At 40.3% G+C, this 20,199-nt stretch overlaps 1 protein-coding gene across 4 annotated transcripts in view; it reads right to left on the bottom strand.

The window, feature by feature from the left end:
- Positions 1 to 20,199, bottom strand: part of DLG2 (discs large MAGUK scaffold protein 2) — a 4,361,751-nt gene that overhangs the window by 56,298 nt on the left and 4,285,254 nt on the right. For all 4 annotated transcript variants that reach the window (XM_085623221.1, XM_085623223.1, XM_085623224.1 and 1 more), the window contains one exon: positions 8,237 to 8,346. In XM_085623221.1, the coding sequence (XP_085479347.1) occupies positions 8,237 to 8,346 (110 nt within the window). The remainder of the gene's footprint in view (positions 1 to 8,236; positions 8,347 to 20,199) is intronic.

Raw genomic sequence — 20,199 nt, 5'->3', positions numbered from 1 at the left:
TGTGCCGGCCTCTCTGACACAGAAAGGCTTTGGAAATCTGTCTTTTGGGGCCCCTAGTAGGGCCCCCATGGATGCAAGGCCACCGAATGGCAGCCTAGGGGGCACCTATGGTGCCCCCCCTGTTGATCCCTGCACCCAGTGGCAGGCACCTTGAGGTGCCTGCCACCGGGTGCACGGATGAACTGCACCTCTGCTTTTTATGAGAGCATGCATTCCATTCGGAATGCAGGCTCCCATTGTAAAGTATAGGATTGCGACTGAACAGGGTTCGGTCGCATCCTACTTGCTGGGCTCGAACCGACGACAGGAGATCATTTGGTTCCACTTCCCAAACTAGAGTCCGTCCGACATCGTAATCGGGTCCTAAGTAGTAAAGCAGATTTACACTTGTAGGTTTATTAATACCATTTTCAGGTACTTTAGCAGTTCGACTCTAGATTTTTTTTTTTTTTTTTTGCATATTTATATAGCGCGAACTTGATCCGAAGGTATTGGAGCGCTTTACATGAGCACCGTATTTACATTACACATTCAGGCACGGGGAGATTAAGTGATTTGCCCAGAATCATAGGATGGGGACGTGACCTCGAGGCTCGAACCCTGGTTTCCTGCACCAAAGTCGGCAGTTTAAGCCAACGGACCACATCCTCCCCCTTTAGGGAGTTACTAAATGTACAACAAAATGCAGTTTGTGAATAGGCATCTTGAAGATTGCCAAGAATATGTTTTCAGTTTCTTGACAGCAGATTTCATTTGAGGTATGCATACCTGTCCTGGAGAAATTATCATTTAATAAAAAGCCATTGCACTGGAGTATTTATGTCAAGTATAGTTTTTGCAGGTTTTTTGTATTTACTTTTTTGGGTAGATTTTTGTTAATAGGAACAACTTGACTGCAATGAGTCTCTCTCTCTGTTGATCAACATTACATGCTAAATAGACAGAAACAAAGAGAGGATTTTTCTGCCACACTGGTTGGTTTCAGAAAAGTTCAATATAGACTCACTTCCATCTCTTGTGCAATACAAAGTTCCTTTCCCAGAAGATACAGGACGACTTGATTTGAGACCTGGTGGCACATTTACTAAACATGCTGAGAATTTAGGGCAGCAAGCAAAGTTGCTGTGCTGCATTTCATGAAAGAGAGAGAACATATGGATCATTTCTGCTCTCTTCTTACATTGGTGCACTGTGTGCAGCCTATCGCCAACGCAGGCACCCTGGAATTATCATGAAAGGGTGTCTGCATTGCAGACACGATTGTTTTTGTACACTCCTTCCTGCACAAAAACAATCCTTAGAGACATTTCCCTCTTTTTATGTTTGCTGCAGAATGCAGCATATGTGAAAATAGGAAATAACAAGAACAAATAAATCGTGTTATGCCTCACTTAGGAAGACAAACTATTTTGACTCTTTCCCAGGTTTACACTTTTTTGTAAATCTGGGAATGCACCAAATCCACAGGTGGATGCATGGGAATGCACATGCTCCACCCATGGAACACCACCCACGTTTAAATGTAACCTAGCGCAGCCCAAGCAGCTGCCTTGCATTACGTGTCTTTACAAAGTCACGAAGTCCACGCAAACCAGGCCTTGGGTTGTTGTGTACCTTTGCATTATCCTTGCGTCACCTTGCGTGACAAAAGGACAACACAAAACCTTAATCATTATGGGCCCTGATACCTGGTTGAATTGTGTAGACTTCAGTGTGCTGCAGGAAAATGTCTACATTTTTGTCAATGGAAAAACTTGGGGCAGTACAGAAGCCTTGCGTCACTATCTCGTGTTGTATATCTCTTAATCGGGTGGTGTACTTCCTAAATAAAGATAGGTATGAACATTTTATTCCATGATTCCAAAAGTTGAATAGCGATGCTATACCACAATAGGAGGGGTATCAGGCCGATAATTGACCCTAACGATTTCCAAATGTTGTACTATCTAATCTCATAAATTTTAAGCCATAAGTAAATTAGATGACTTGGGGCATTCAGGGAATCTGACATGCAGACTAGGGGTCTGGGAGATTTCCCTATATTGATGAGAGCTATAACTGAGTCCAAACGTGCCCATACAGAAGTAACAAAACACACAAGATGATGGACGGAATGTTGCACATTGGCAAAACATTCACCCACAGTCACAGATCTGTGTTTAATCCCTCGTTATTTTGATCACCACGCCACCCCAGTACAGACATGGCCATATGCAAATCAGTCTTGACCCTGTGCCTCATGGGAACAGTCCAGGCCGAACTACCAAGCCATGTCTTCCCTGGACCGGAATCAAGCATCCTAGGACCGGTTTCGGGGTTTCACCTCTCTTCAGCCAGGATAGCTTGACTCCAGTGGCGTAGTGAGCACGGGACCCACGTCTGGGCATACCCTTCCCACATAGGGCGAACAGCAAAACACACAAGATGATGGACGGAATGTTGCACATTGGCAAAACATTCACCCCCAGTCACAGATCTGGGTTTAATCCATCGTTATTTTGCTCACCACGCCACCCCAGTACAGACATGGCCATATGCAAATCAGTCTTGACCCTGTGCCTCATGGGAACAGTCCAGCCCAAACAGAAGTAACAACAAATGTAAATCAATTTTTTCATAAGGGTATCCTCGGCTCATATTTGGTAGCTGGTCTGAATCATTCAGCAAATGTTTCTGGGGAGCTGAGTGAGACATTTGTGTGCAAATATACAGATTAGGAATTTGAAGGTACAAAACAGTTTTGAGTGAGAAGAAACAGTAAAAAAAACAATCATGGAGAATATCAGGCAAGGGGTTTTTATATAAACTTCCACAAAAATATGGAAACAGGCATAGGAGCAGTTAAGATTAGGAAATATTGCACAGCATCCCACCAGGAAGTCCAGGAGTAAGAACCAAACTAGGAGGATAGATGAATGCATGTAGTCAGATAGATGTTGCTTCGTAAGTCTCCGGACTTTACCCAGCAACTCAAGCCAAGAGGCTGTTTCAGGGGAGACCAGCTCAAGTTTGAATGGCCACAATTGGACAACTCCGTGAACACACTTTGCAGGGATGAAAATGCTCCAAATGGTCCAATGCTTTTCTTGAATCTGGTATGATTGCTCCTTTTATCAGAATGCTCCTGTGTCTCTATGCACCACTGAAGCTAGCAAAAATATTTGTTTCCTGAAAAAAAATCGAGGTTCACACAAAATGTAGAAATTAAACTTCGTGCATGTGGAGGCGTCTGCTCAGGAGACTATTCTATTCAACCCTGCAGAGAGAAATTCATCCAGAAGGCACGTTACCACGTATATCCTCCAGGAGAATGTCCCTGTTCCGGACTCTTCAACCAGTCATTAACTATCCACGCGTTCCTCTACTTATTGCTTACCAATGTGATGGTATACCAGCTCTGCATACTCAGAGTATTTCCTGAAAAAGCCAAGATGATAAAGCACTACTTGGAGCAAAGGAGCTGTGAGGACAAGTAAACCCTCCCGTGGGAAACCAACCCAGTCCAAAAAAGACATTCCTCATCCTTCTGCTGATCAACAGGCAAAATACCTCTAATGGTGTCGGATATAGATAGGCCCGGATGAATAGGACTTGACAGTCAGTACTATTAATCCCTCATTTCCATTCTCTTAGGACATCCCCTGTCTCTATTATGCAGAATGCCTAGAGATTTAGGAGCAACACAGATGATCTGGGATGTTCATTTGCCTAAATTAATTTGTTTCGCACACACAGACGAGCAATTTCTTTTGATATTATTTAACATGACCAGATAAAGTATAAACTTTTAAATAAATTAAATATCTTGCAATATTTGAAGTTAGAAATGCTGATACAAGATCTAAATTATTAACTAGTACAAATTAGATCTTTTCGAGAGGTACAGATGCACACTAGCCCATTCACTTGTTGGTTAAGGCACTTACATACTGCAAGACATGTCTAGATATTGTGAAAAATATCAAAAAAGGAAGATTATACTAGTACAGGCAACTTACTGTGCTGCTCATATATATGTTATGCCTCTCTGTGTCAGCCTCATGTCCTGACACACTGCTAAGCCATGTCTTTGGTCCCCCAGGATGCACAGCAAGCAGAATGTTAAACATTTTATATATTTTTCAGAACTTGTCAGCTATTCACAGTCTATGGTAGAGGTCAGAAATCCATAGGTCCAAAAAGCAAAACAAATGGGCAACACCCTGGGCTGATGTAATGTTTTTACAGATGATATCTGTAAAACAGATTAGAAATTCAGATGTGCTCCTTGCAGAAGGTTCTGCAGAATTCATACTTTGTAATCTCACATTGGAAAACATACTTCCTGCTGAGAGCAGATTGTGTGATGCTTTATTGGGCTCCATGCCCAAGACACAATCGTAATCAGGTACAAAACAGCCTCAGTCTCTTCCCAATCTCTGTATCTCAGGTACCAGGTTCTTTGTGGAAGTAAAGAAAATGAGGCCTGGGAGAAACAGCCTCTATCCATTCTCCTAATGCCATAGTTGTTTAATAAAATGAGTGGCATGAGATTTTCTAGGTTATCAGAAAATCTCATGTGAACTTTTTTGAATGTCATCACATAACCTCATATGAAATGTTATGAAGCCCATATAATTGTAAATGGAGGTTGGCACATCCAGGGATGGTTACTGTCACACCTGACATCCTTGGCTTGGTATACCCCAAAACATTTTTTCTTCAATACCTAACTTTGCTGAATTCGTTTTTGCTGGCATTAGACCTCTGTGCACCTTACCCCTGCTAACTAGGGCTAAGGTGCTCTCTCCTTTAAACATAGCACAATTAGCCCACACCTGATTGGCATATTTACTTTACTTGTAAGTACCTAGTAAATGGTACCACCTGTACCCAGGAGCTGTAAATGAAATGCTAATAGTGGGCTCGCAGCACTCATTGGGCCACTCTCTAAAGAAGCACTGCAAAACAGCTCACGCCTGCTACTGCAGCATGTGTGTGCAGTTTTAAACTGCTGTTTTGACCTCCCAAAATAAACTCTTTAATAGGCTTAAACCTTCCTGTTTAATATTTATAAGTCACTCCTAAAGTAGGCCCAAAAGGCTAATAGGACAGGGCGCATCGTATTTAAAAAAGTAGGATCGGGAACTTAAATTGTGCATGCCTTGGCAGTGAAAAACTTCTAAAGTTGTTTTTCAGCCCCCACACCTTGATTGGGCCCCAAGGTAACTCTCTTTGTTTGCACTGCCCAGCCAGCCAGCCAAACAGAGGACTGCCAGACAGATAGAGGACTAACTTCTGCCAACGTGGAGGACACGCACACCTTAAGACAATTTTTGTGTATTTTCATCTTTTCATCTTTTACAGTTAAGTCACACAGTGACAGATTTGTTAAGCACATATATGAATTTTTGAAGTTTTATATTTTACAAATTTCTGGTTACATTGTTAAATACATTTTTATCTTGTTTGATCCTTGTGCACCCTTGTCCCTTTAGCGGAGTTGTGTTAAAACAATTTTACTATTTTTTAGATTTTATAATCTTTTCATTTATTTAAAAATCTCTCTTTACTGCATTGCATATAACCCATTCGTTCATGCTCTTGCTCGCAATGCTGCATCACTTGTATGGTTAATTTGTAGATCTTTGGACAAAACTACAAAAAGAGACCAAGAATATCCTTGCAGAGCACTTCGCCACTTCTGTCTGTGAGTAGCTAGATTTAAAATGCTTTTCAAGTTTGCCAAAAATTCAAAGCCTCCCTAATTTCTCTTCCATCTGAACCATCACAGTGACCTCCTTGCATCTGTGGAGCCCAAGAAACTATGGCACCAGGAGGCAACAGCAAAGAGCAAGGTAAAGTGCTCAGTGTACTTTGATGACTTTTCTGCTTTCTGTGCAGACCGTCACTGCAAGGGCTCATAGCGAGCTTTGGTGAGCAAACATTAATTGCACTAAATTAGAGGATCTTAGAACATTGAGCCAAATGTACTAAAAACTTGGTCACAAAAATCTGTGGCAGATTGCACACCAATTGTTGTGTTTATTGCTACCGTAAACTTATTTTGCAAACCAGAATTTACTCTTTTGAGTAGCTAAACTACTTTTGCCTGTTCAGCATTTACAAGTGTAAAGTTACTCAATAGTGTAAATTCTACTTATATTCATTCCCTTCTACAGGGGCTCAAATTTATAAGCGTAAGTTATTACAGCCAAGAAGGAGTAGTAGTAAATTTAGCACCACACAGGGTCAACTTCTCATATTGCAACACCATCCCATAGATAATGATGAAGGCAGGGCTTACAATAGAAACCATTGGAGATAATCTTAAATCCAAATAACTTATTTCAACTTAAAAAAAAATATACATACATTTAAGTGAATATTAAAAAACATATATTGTAGAAATAAAAAACAATACAATCATATAATATTTTGATAACTTGTTTTTAATTTAAAAATAAACGAGCTTAATTTCAATTAATTATATCCTTACAGTTTTGCCATTTTTGATATATTAACATAAATGAATGTTATATGTTTATTTTAAATGTAGAACAAAGTCAAAAAATAAATTCACTATTCAATTAATTCTTAACTCCATCTTATGGAAAAAAATCATATATTTTAATTTTGTTATAATAGTTATTAAGTAATTACAACTAATTTAATCATAGTTTAAGAAACTTACGTTTACATACATTGTTTTATTAAAAAATAATATTACAATATTTTAAAATAGTACACATGTTTTGTTTTTAGATAATATTTAACATGAAATATATTTTTCTTTCTTAAATATATTTCAAATATAATTTAGCTCAATTTAACATTATTTCATATGGGGTTTTATTTTAAATCCCTACCTCTACTATTTTCTATGGGAGGGTGTTGCATTATCAATGGTTGGTCAAGTGTGGCATTGGACTTACTCAAGCTCTAAGTCGGTGTACATTTACTACTGTTTTTGGTGTATGTGGCTGCAGTAACTTCAGAAATGCAGTTTGTGAATTGCAATGGGCTTACTCTTTTTTGGGTGGGTGAATGTCCCTTCATAAAACGCTAACTATCTCTCCCTTAATCCCTGCTTAATCCCCCCTAAACCCCACCTATATATAGTAAGCATGCCCCATTTTTCAACTCCTTCCTCTAGACTCTCCCACATTTACTACTAAGTAATAAACGTACATGTGAGCATCTCCCATAGAAAAGATAGAGGTGGAGGTGGAGATTTACACTTATAGGCTTGTGAAGAGTATTTGAAGCACTATTGTAGTTCTACTAAACAAACTACAAAATGCAGTTTGTGAATATGGCCATCAAGGTGGAGCATTTATGCAACCTCAAGCAGAGGCTAGGTACATGGAGTCCCAGGAAGCAGACCACGAAAGAAAAGCCCTGAATCTTGGGAAGAAACCACTGATTATGCTCCACTAAATGGAACAGCAAATAAACAAAGGGGAGAGCATACTGAAATACACAGGTAGGTGAGTAGATAAAGAGCACAATACTTAGTAATGGCTAAAAAAAGTTTCCCAAAAAATAATTGGAGGAAAAACACAGTAAAATGGGGTACAACTGGAAAAATAAACTGAATACAGGTAAATTGAATAAGTGCATTAAGATAACTGATCTTCCCAAATCACCCATTGTCAACTGCAGTAAGGAAGTCTATATTAGTCAGTCCATTATCGTATTTCTCTTGATGTTTATTCCGTAAGTTACTTATATATGAATTCACTTTAAAAATGAACCCACTGTTCAGGCTCATACCTTATAACAATATTGTGTTGCACTTGATTGTAGTTTTCAGATGAAATCTATATCAACTGTTTGTTGTATAAACATATTAGCATATCTTGGTACCAAGTACAAGACAAAGTGATGTTAGACCTTTAATAGAATGCCTACTGCTATTCAAAGCACAATACTTGTAAACATACACCAACGCCAAATGTATTTATATATATAAATATATATACCCACGAAATTTAATATTTCATTCATGCTGTCAAAAAACATAAATTTTCATTTTAGAATTCAGTGAACAACATTCTGGAACCTTTCAGTGGAACATTTTTATTGCATAGTTCATATATTCCCTCAAAAAAAAAACACAGCTTATTATTTCTGTTTGCTATGAATGCTTTTTGGTAAATGAGCTCCTTTTCGTAAAGGTTTTTAAAAACAACTGTTAAAATGTTAGCAAACATAGATAAATATGCTTAAATCACCTATTCAAGGCTATACTCACGTCAATGATTCCACAGACTTAGGCTTAATGAAGATAGCAATGGGATGAAGTTGTGCTACTTGTAGTCGCTTGATAGCATTTCCAGATACGTCAAGTATACAATGTTTTCCCTGTAGAAACAGTCAGTGACATGATTAGCTGATCAGTGTTTTATAGGTTTTTACCTTTAGAAATGATTCATATTACTAAAATATATGGACTAAATTGTCCTCTGCCATACAATATAAGGATACTGAAAGTTACGGTGCAGTTCCGTGACCATACAGAGGAACAAGTAACCTTATAAGGTCATGGAACTCCGAAGTGACTTGCAATATCTTTTTAACATACTCCAGAGGGGATTATGTTTCTTGTAATACATTGTCACGTCATCACTCTTCCCTATAAAACAATAATTGGGGTTATTGACACAAAGGTACAGCAACTCCTCCCTCTCCGAGCTTAATTAATAGAAACTAAGAACAATGTGTTGAATGCCAACAAGTTCATACAAAGAACAATATCAAAGTTTCTATTTCACCAATACAAACAAGGAGCCTTGAGGGAATTTTGTTTAGGAGATGTTTCAATAACTGTGTGACAATAAACTTCTGGAATAAAGAACCTTGTGCAGGAAAATGTTTGAGGGCCAAAGTAGCAGACAGCATTTCGTCACTACAATATTTAAACTCTCTATGAAATTAAATAAATGAAAAAATGTATAAAGTGCACTCATACTTAAAGGCGCCTTTGTGCTGATACACCACAAGTTCGGCACAACCGAGCACCTTGAATGAAAGGCAGGAAAACAAAGTTAAAGTGTAAAAAGCCAAGTTTTTAAAGCTTTGGGAAAATGATTATAGCCAACTAAGGACTAAATATGAAAAGGCATAAAATTACAGATTTTGGCCACGGCAAAAGAAAAAGATCCTAAGCAGTGATGGCCACACAACCGTGACTTAGACAGGTACTCAGATTCAGCATTTGCAACCTCCAGGACCACTTATTTGGAATTAGTGTTTTCAGCCTTTTCATCTTCCAGGATGATCAGGGTTTTTTACTTTGGCAGTGGGCCACGGCAGCTGTAGTATTTTCAGTTCATGGCAGATTGAAGGGTAATACAGTGGTACCAGATCTTGCAAAAGTCTTTGGTGCAGTTCATGCGTGAACCTTAGTAATAAGCTTTCTGTGGGTGCTCCTTATACCAGGAACATGCTGGGCTTCTCTAGAAAGTCTCTCATCCTGCAGGTCCAGGCATACTCATTTCCTCTCCTTTTATCTTTCAGAAGGCTAGGAGGCTTCTAGGCATTTTAGGCACCCCCTAAGCTCCTTCAGCAGGAAATGTACACTTCAAGTAATGTCTTCTTCTCTCTGGGTGACTGGAAGCTCTTTTTAGTAGTCTGTGGAGCATTCTCTACTTTGTTAAAAAAGAACAGGAATAAAGTGGGGTGGTTTTTATCTCACTTTTATATACATTTTCCAAACAGGGAATGTGGATCCGCTGTCTAAAGCTGCTGAACTGGTTTGTGTTGGTTCTCTTTCATCAGTAATTTCCTGGCTGTTCCACAGATGCAGCCTTTTTGCAAAGTGATAGCTCTCACAGCAGGTTGCATTGGGGCTGTCTATCCCAATGCTGGGAACAATGAAGCGTAAGACCTCTACACTTAGTTGTTATTTTCCTTCCTGAAGCAGCAATCATCGAGAGACAAAATGGCAGGTCATACCTAGAAACATCCTCACTTTAAACAATAGAAATTGCAGTTCCACCCTTCACTACAACCATCTATTTATTTATTTATTTTTTATCTATCAAATGGTGATGCTCAGGTACAACTAATAAGTAGCTTTATTTTAAAATGCCCTAATTAAATTTCTAAGGCAAGCCCTATCTCTATCCTCCTTCACATCAGTTTCTGGGTCGCCACGCCTCAGCTAGAGGAATGTTGAATCTTTGGTGGCAAATTTTGCGCTTCTGATTTAATTGCGAAAATGTCTTCCAGCAGGAAAAAACGGCAAGCGGAAGAGCTCCTTGGAGCTGCCTGACCACAAAATGTCCATGAGAAAGAATTCAATTGAAACTTGCTGTGTGAAAGTGAGTATGTTGGAACCCTGGTAGAACTGTAAGTGAGAATGGTGATATAGAGGTCTAGAGTGTGAGGAGTCATACACTACCATGTGCTGGTGCTAGGGTCAGAACTGCCACTGTATGAGTAAGAGATGAGTCAGCATTGTCATCTAATAGTAAAAGAAGATAAACTGTAAACAAGATGCAATGATTTTTAAGAATCTCCCAGCAGGAATGAGAGCATGCTGAAGAGTTCCTCAAAGTTGGCGTATCACAAAATTTCCTTGAGAAAGAATAAGATTGCAACTTCCTTTTACTCCCTAAGCACGGGATAGCTATCTTTGTGGGATCTCACCCATTCCTCTTTCTGCAGTTAATAATCTGGTTTCTTACTCATATGAAGTACTGGGTACTGTTAAAGCTGAGTGTCTTGAAGAAGCAACTTTTATGCTCAGTTCATATAGCCTCTTCAATTCTCTGTCAGGTGGAATAAATGGAAAGGTAAGAGATCTCATCTTCACTAAAGATGCCTGTTCCATAAGGTTTTCTATGGGTTTGGTGAACATTGAAAATATGTTGGTGCCCAGAGGCCAATGATGTTTAGTTTTTATTGTTGGCAACCAGATCAGCGGAAGTCTTTTTCTAAAGAGTCAAGGCAAGATCCATTGAAGGCAAGCAGATGCTCATAATGCTGCTGTGGTAGTTCCAACATTTCTGTCGGTTCATCTGTTTATTATCATGAAATTTGTTACCTTTTTTCACTATTGCCTCCAGCCAGTGGACCCTATATAAAGGTAGGAAAAGGAAAACGCATGGTGCTGTCCAGGGTTTTGGTATTTTGCACATTTGTGAACCATCTGACATCAGTGTCCATGTGGGGGAGCAACTTTTCTACAATTAGTTTCATCATTCCCTTAAAAGTCAGACAGATGAGTCTTTCCCACAATCGGTGTCATTAATGTTTTAAAATATCTATTTTCTTCGCTTAGTGTTTCTTACATTTTCTATTTGTCTGACCTTTTTAAACAATCTCAGTGTGTGATCTAGATTAAAGTGAATATGCTGGTACCAATGGTAGCATTGCAGCTGGCAATGCTGATGTAAATGTCTAGAGAATGAATAGTCAGGCACTAGCCGGTGCTGGTATGAACAGAACTGCCAATGTATGAGTCAGTGAAGAGTCAGAAAAGAAGCGACAGAGGATAGATGATAAAAAACTGCAAAGTTCTTCAATGATTTGTCACAACCTTTTGGAAGACTTCCACCCAGCTGTAGTTATGGAGAGGGAAAAGGATACCTGAGGCTGAATGTCTTTGCTAATTGGAAGTGATTCATTTGACAAGGAGGAGACTGGCCTTAGCAGCATAGCTCATTGAATCAAAGACAATTGGTACCAGAATGTGGCATTTGTCAGGAGGAAATGAAAAACTTCAACCTTGATTACTGGTGTGTTTGTTGTTTGTGTTTTAGCTCTTAATCGTATTGCTCCTCAGTGGGGAACAAAGGCCAAAGATAAACGGTTTAATTTGGCTTTTCCTCTGAGATTAGAAGCTGACTAGTGCAAAGCTTCAAATATTGTAACTTACTTGTCACAATTCACCTTTCGGTACGTCTAGCTAAAGAACATGTACAGTCCCACAGTTGTGGTTGTGCCGCAAGAACCAATATGCAGTGATCATATTGTCTAACTCCAACATTTAACACTGACACTGGTGATAGGGCTTTACAGATTGATTACCACGAAGGATAATATAAATAAGGAAAAAACTAAGAATAACTGAACAACTACATATGTGGATATGGGTCCATGATGTGTGACATGCAGAGAAAAGGAACCAATGTACTGGGCATGTTTGGCACCTTCATGTAAATTTTGCATCAATTCTAGTGATGATGCCTATATATTCCTCTTATTGAATTGCCTATTCTTTAATTGATAGTATGAAAGACTTTCTTGATCTAGTCTGCTGACTGGAGGTATTCTGAAGATAAGGACACTATGGAAAGAAGTACCCATTAGAATATATTTTCCCTTGATAACCTACACACCACAGCCTGCACTTCCCACTAACACGTCATTAAATAAACTCAGCCTAAAGGAGTGGTTATACACATTCTTAAAGAAAAACATTTTTATTTATAAAGACTTAACACCGTGGTTATTTTTTATCTTTGGCGCACAAATACATACATGTAGTGATAATGCGATTGGATTGCTTGGAATCATTAAACTGAAATACATGAATGCATTGTACTTTTCCGTGGCAGACCGTTAATGCATTTGTGAATTCAATTGCACTCAAGTGGTATTCAAGGCCCAGATGTCCAAATGGGTTTTGCAGTCAAATAGCTTATGATTGATATAATTGAAGGCTTTGTGATTTTGTGATGGAGACTTCAAAAATACAAAGTCACAATGTACTTGAGATGCATTACAGGTACCAAATCTATTTGTAAACTGATTTACACATTGTGATTTCTTGGAATTTGCAAGACACATTTAGTGTTAAAGGGGCAGACCCGCATGTGAACCACAATGAATTGGATCACGGTGCCATCACAAACCATTGTTCGAATTCCAACATCTCAAAGGTGTAGACTGCAAAGTTGAAAACCGTCCATGATCAACAGCTTCCACTATGTGAATGTAGGCTGTAGGCTTTGGATGTAGGGGACAGTGGTCCAGGGACCATGGCATGCTCCCCATAATGTCACCTTACTTCTTGTTGTTTTATTTTACACTTGCACCCTATGACCCTGCACCAGACAGGCGCTGCATTGTCAGCATTTTTCATATGTAAATGCAGGGGTGCAGGTCTCCTGTCCCTTGCAAGGTTCCTTCCTGCATTTGCAGGCATTTGGAGGAATTTAATAAAGGGATCCCTATATGATTAACATTCATAGGGCAGGGATTCTGCAAATCCTTCAGAATATTTCATATCCTCACTTTTGAGCGAGTTACTGAATGTCTGTACATATCATAGCACTGACTGAGGAGTTTCTAAGTACCTTATTAAAGAAGACCAGCTCATTACCATTAAAATGAAGCAAATAATATATATATATATATATATATATATATATTTAATATTGTTTAAAATTAATTATGGATGATTGAGTCTTCATATAATTTGTTCAATAATGTATTTTATAATTTAGACCACTTCTGAACTGGAAAAAGCTTGTTCTTAGAACATCTAGCTGTAGGCCTGATCAACAGTGCAAAATACAATCAGCACATGATTGAGGAGGCATTTCATTCATTCATTTTATGTGGGGATGGTGTCTTCATCAGGAACTTGCATTGCATAGTATTAAAGGTCAAACCTAGAGTAAGAAAATGCTTCTTTTTGCAAGATCACTCCCAAGGTTGTGGACTGATTCTGCTGTTTTTTCAGCTATGAAGATGCACTTATTCCTGCTAAACAAACTTCAGTGCCATTGCTTTGACCCTTAGAAGGTACATGTCTGATTGGTTCACTTATAATTGGCATAAGTTAACTTACTTATAATCTCTAGTATACAGTACCAGGTGTATCCAAGGACAATAAGTTAAAATGTCTTTCATGGACTGCAGCACTTTTTGTACCCATCAGTGGGACAAAGTAAAGTATGATTCCAGCTCGCCCTGGCTGGCTGGCAGAGCAGTTTTCGATTGCTAACTCAACTTTGCTATTTAAAGTAATGGTAAAGCCCAAACCTTACATTTTAATATCTATAAGTCACCCATAAGAAAGGCAGAGTGCATTATATTAAAATAAAAGCATGTGTTTCTTAATGTTACATGTCAAGACAGTAATAACCTGCATTGCCATTTTTACTGTAGAAAGGCTAGTAGTCTCATTGGCAAGTACAGAGTTACACGCTAGCAATGCAGCAGTGCTAACTTCTAGATGGGACTACTAAATATGATACCTCAAGGTATGAAAGGTATCAAAAGAATTGTTGCATTAAACCCAACTTGATGCTAAAGTGGAATTTAACGTAACATTTGCACAAATTACATCTTTAGTAAGTAGTCACTTAGTTGCTCAAAGTTTTCCAGTGACTGTTTGCAGTTGCTGCCCATGAGAAAGCTTTCTGACCTCAAGAGGGTAGATGTGAATGACTCTCCGGTAGGAACACAAAGGGCCTGCACTGTGTTCTCTCCCTGGCAGGGAGGTCAAACAGGTTGTGAGCCAACAAGCAATCTTCAAAGGGGAAGCCACCTTTGAAGAACAAATGGTGGACACACAAGGAAGGGGCTGCTCTTTTGTTCTTGGAGACAGGTTGGCATCAGGGACAGAGGGGGGTAGTTGCGACTAATGCAGGCTTTCAGTAGGTGTGTAACCCTGAGGTAGCCATACCTCTGGGATGGGCTTCGGAGTGCCACCCACCAAGAAAAGAGTTCTGCCATGCTGGAAGTGAGCAGAATAGTACATTCTGGGCTATTTAGATGCCACTCTTTCCAAGAAATCGTCTCTAGGTGGGAGGGGACATGGTAGCCCATTGGCTAGTAGTTGCCACATCCAGAGGGCACAGACTGGGAATAAAAGTGGCACCCCTGACAACTAGACCTGAGATCATGTCTGTAATGAAGAGTGGACCAAAGAAGGGCAGCCTTGCTGTTCCTTGGACCCAGCAAAAGTAGGCTGCACCATGACTGAACTGTGCCTGCTGCTCCATCGGCTAGCAAAGGCAGGACTGTGCCAGTGGTAACTTGCTCGAGGTATATTTGTCTCTCAGCATCAGACAGAAGAAGTAACTTCAAGAGTCATTGGTTGACGTCCTATTACAGCTAATAGACTACAAAAGCTGAAGAATCCTGCCTTGGTCAGTTGGTAGCCAAAAACACCTGACAGCCAATGGCCAACAACAGGCAGCCTGAGAGACCAAGTACCAACTCTCAAAAGTTGCACCCAAGTTTGCTGGACCCAGGAGAGTTGCTGAGGTGCAGTTCCATTGCCCACAAAGGAAGTTATTGCCAGTTAAAGGAAACAGCTGCTTTTGCTGTAACCAGAGACCAGTAGAACAGTGGCACCTGGTTTTTGGTTTGACTTCTGCCAGATTAAGAGGGACATCGCCCATGTGACCAAAGTTGCCCTACTGTGTTAGTGGACCGAGGAGTAGACCCAGGAAGACTCAGTTCACTGGATCAGCATCCTCAGCATCTTCATCATCCTGTGTACCTTGCACCAGGACAGCTCCATTGAAATCTATGGTGGTTCACTCCTAGAGCCTGGTAAAGGACTGGAGACTGTTTTGATTGTGAGGTAACTGTTCAACTAAGCCTCTTTGGTCCCTGCAATTTACTCCCTGCAGGAGTCTGCTGCTCAAAGAGGGCCATGGTACTAGTTTACAACTTTATAAAAGTGTTCCAAAGTTTGCAAAGTTAACCACGAGCAATGTTTATGACAATTATTTTTTTGTGCTCAGAGGAATAGCAGTTGCAGTGTCTTGTGAGTTAGAGATGACAGGATCCTTTTGGTTCCTGATGGGCTCCAGAGAACAGTGGCGTAGGTGCAAGGGTGTGGGTGATGGAATTGACGATGTAGAATGTTCAGTCAGTGGTTACATGCTGAAAGAATAAAGACTGCTAATACCAAGCTCTGAGTGTGGCATGATCATTTGCATGTACCCGGGCTGGGGCAGGATGCTACTGGCGATGAGATAGGGGATTACGCAAACCATGCAACCCAAAGTACTGAGAGTTCTCTCCCGGAGAGTTTACTGTGGTTCAGCAAACTGATCATACATGCCACGTGTGCCTCAGTCAAAGTGAAAATTGATGGTTGGCGTATGTTGAGTCAAAGCTCCACTCCAGGCAGTGCAAGGCCTGTGAAGAAAGTGAAGACCTTACAGAAAGTTTGTTTGTCGTCAGCTAAAAATTTGCTTGATAAAGTCGAGACAAGAGGTACTGCGCCACAACATGACACAGAGCCATCATTTATTAAGTACGACAATTCTAAAAGCAGTGATAACTAGGCATAGAGAAGTGCCAAAGGGCGTAATCGCCAAGTGTAAGGATGGGCTAAAAGCAGAAACATTTCTGACATCAAGAAATGGTAAAGGCAGTGACAACCATGTACAGAAAGTGCAACGAGCGTCGACAGCCAGGTGCAAGAGAACTCTGTGAGCAGAAGCAGGCGAATGTAAAGAAACGCTAAAGGCAATAGAAAACCTGATACCAAGCAAAGAGGTGAGAAGGGTGACGACCCATACAAGAAACAAAGCTGCTACTCACCGTCAAAGAAGACCAAAACTTACAACTGGAGAGCGGGCGGGTTCACCCAAATTTTAGAATGCAGGTAGTGCGTGGCGAAGGTGCCGGTAAAGCAGGCAACAGACTCCGCTGGAGCAAGCTTCACTCACGCTAGCAGAAAGTTCCACAGGTTATTATGCTTTGCCTTCCTAAAATCACCGCCTCCCTTCGACACTGCCATAAAGCAACATATTGGTGACAGATTCAAACTAATGATGATTTCATTGATGCTCCGGAAGAAGCAAATGACAAAAAGATAATTAAATATCTAAAGAACTTGGCAGGTGACGGAGTAAAAGAAATGATACAGAACATACCACAAGTTGGTGCAGTGACGTACTGTCAGATCAAAGAAGCGCAAAACACCAAGTTCAATCAAATGCCGAATGTCTACTATGAAAGGTACATCTTCAGTCAGGAAAGGCAGAGAGCTGGCGAAATGGTTGATGAGTTTGTAGAAAGACTTGATTTGCTCATTAAGCACTGCAAGTTCAATGACTTCAACGATGAAGAGGCCATGTGTCTCAAGGTATTAGATGGTTTCCTCTTTGATTCAATCCGATGACGAATGCTGAAAGAGACACTCAGCTTGGAAGGGGTACTCATGGCTACCAGAGTGGAGGAGACAGCTAACAGACAGGCAGCTAATAGTCTGGAACGGCCCGAAATGAATCAGTGCATAGTGTGAAAAGTACGTCGAAACACAAGGCAGAAGACCATAAAATAATGTCTCCAAAGAAAAAGAAGTTGTGTTTCCAATGTGGATTTTCCTTCCCACATGAGGGTATATTTCCTGTCATTGGACAGGTGTGCACAGGCTGAGGGAAAGAGAACCATTTTGTAACAGTCTGCAAAGCAAGGTAAAGATCAAGTGCATCAGGTCGAGAAAACAAGATGGAGGCAAGATAGAGTGTGTCACATTGACAAAACAAAATGGATGCCAGAAAGTTTCAGATGCGATGTCTTCTACGCATGCCTACAAGGCCAAGCAGCAACATCAGTTGAGGCAAGTAGAAACTGGATGATGTTGATTGTCATAAAATTCTTTGTCTAAAAGTTTGTCACCATCTTTGTCGAGTGACAGTGAAGAAGATGAGTGCGCAATGTCAATGTTGACTGTAGGACGACATGCACATGTAGGATTAGCTTCTTGCAAAAAAGAATGCGGATCAAAGCTAGACCAACAAGTAAGAGTGCGAAATTCATTTGGACACTGCCCCTGGATTCCCCTGAAAGTGAATGGGTGCTCCATACCTTTTATCAAAGACAGTGGCACGTCAATAAATATTATGCCAGTGAAAAAGTAGAAGGAACTGTCTCTCTCCAGAGCCCTGTTTACCTCTGTTTAAAACCAAAACGTATACATGGGCTGCTTCGATGCCACTGCAAAGTCAAGGTTCGTTCATAGCAACTGTGAAGCATAAAAATTATATAAAGTACAAGCACCAATTCATGTATTGCCAGGCACTTCATCGAGCACATGTTTACCCAGTTTCAGTACTGTTGCTGACATAGGGCTGATTTCTGCAAACTACAATGTCAATGCCTATCATGGGATAGTGACTCAGTTATCTTTGTTTCATGGACTAGGAAGACTTAAGACCTGGACAGTGCAACTTCACATAAATGAGGACATCCATCCTGTTGCTCATCAACATTGTCAAATTGCTTACATTTACAAGAGGCTGTTGAGAAAGAACTTGATACCCTATTAAAGCACAGTGATCCACTGGTCCGATGCCATGGGTATCCCCATTGCAGTAGTTCAGAAAAAGGACACTGAAGGAGCTGTGCACATCTGCTTTGATATGCACCAACAAACAAGGCGATTGAAAGAAAATGACATCCAGGTTCGCACATTGCTGACATGATTACGCAGCTGAATATAGCTTAAGTCTTTTCCCACCTTGATTTGAACAAAGGGTATCACCAGCTCAAGCTGGAAGAGAATTGATGGTACATTACTACCTTTTTAACTCATGTTGGTTTGTTTCAATATATTAGGCTCAGTTTTGGAATGCCATCAGTTGCCGAACTTTTTCAGGATGTCATTCATCACATAATACAGCCAGTCACAAATGTTTTGAATTACAGTGATGACATACACGTTTTTGGGGCACACAAAAGGAACATGATAAAGCACTTACCCAAGTGTGTCATATACTTGCAGATGCAGGTCTCACTTTAAATGCGGCAACGTGTGAGTCTCATCAAACCAAACTCAAGTTCTTTGGTCATATCTTTTCTGATGGGGGAATGACTCTGGATCCCAAAAAAGTATAGGCCTTGTCATCCACTTCTACCCACCCAAGATGTTACTATGCTGAAATCCTTCCTTAGTATAGCCAGTTACTGTTCAAGGTACATACATGACTTTGCCACTGTAAGTACCCCATTGAGAAACTTAACGTAATGAAATGTCCCATTTACATGGTCAAGTAAATGTGAACAAAGCTTCAATAAAATCAAACATGCATATGAGAATGCACCTAAAATGACATACTTTGATCTGAAATTGCAGACAGAGGTTGTTGTTGATGCAAACCCAGTGGGGTTGAGTGCCATCCTTGCCTAGCACACTGGAAATCTCAATGGCCCAAGACACCTTGTGGCTTATGCTAGCCAAAGTTTGTCAATGACAGAAAATGCTTATTCACAACCCAAAAAAGAAGACCCAGCTGTAGCTGTAGCTTGAGAGCATTTTTCTTTGTTCCTGTAAGGAAAACATTTCACAGTTGTCCCTGACCACCAAGCACTGCTCACCATTTTTAGCAATCCTAAAGCCAAGATGCCCCTCGCATTGAAAGGGGGAGTTGCGATTGCAGGAGTATTATTACACGATTGTACATCATCCAGGAAAAGATCAAAGCCCTGCTGACTACTTCTCACGTGTGCCAATACAGTGTCATGGCACCACTTCTAAAGTGGCTAATGACTCTGTTAACTTCATTGTGACGCTAAGTACCCCTGCTGACATATCGGTAGAACAAATCATTGCTGCCACGAGTACTGACAGGGATTTGAAAATACTAAAAGACATTATTGCACATCAATCGTGGTGAAAGCATACCTGACCTCTTCATAATGACCTTGAATACCAGAAATTCAAAAATGTGCAAGAAGAGCTTTCAGTTACCCCAGAAGGCATTATTTTATGAGAGTTGAGAATTGTCATACCAGAGAGTCTGAGCTGAACTAGCCAATGAGGTACACAGTGGAGTCATTGCTAGGAAATGAGCTTTACGAAAACGAGTGTGGTTCCCTCATCTTGATGAAAGAGTTGAAAAAGAGTGAAGGGCATGTCATTTGTGCAACTGTCTGTCATCTATGACAACCTCACATCTGTTGAACATGTCTGCGCTCCCAAAACATGCATAGGAGAAAATTGCATTTGTTTTGTTTGGACCCCATCATCTACCAGGATTTTTTTATGAATATTCCTGTTTTCCGCTCGTAGAAGATTTGTCGTCAACTACTCATGATGGAGTCATTGAGGCTAGAAAGTATTGTTGCAACATGGGGTGAAATCTGACAATGGCCCACCTTTCAATAGTCAAACGTGCAAAGATTTTCTCACTCATTTCAATGTCAAGCATCAGAAAAGCGCACTTCTCTGGCCACAGGCGAATGGTGTGGGCGAGAGATTTATGAGTACCCTCAAGAAGACTGTTCAGCGCG

This window comes from Triturus cristatus, chromosome 8, assembly GCF_964204655.1.
Source record: "Triturus cristatus chromosome 8, aTriCri1.1, whole genome shotgun sequence".
Taxonomy (NCBI): domain Eukaryota; kingdom Metazoa; phylum Chordata; class Amphibia; order Caudata; family Salamandridae; genus Triturus; species Triturus cristatus.
Note: the sequence above shows the minus strand (reverse complement) of the source record. Positions and strands in the feature narration are given on the sequence as shown.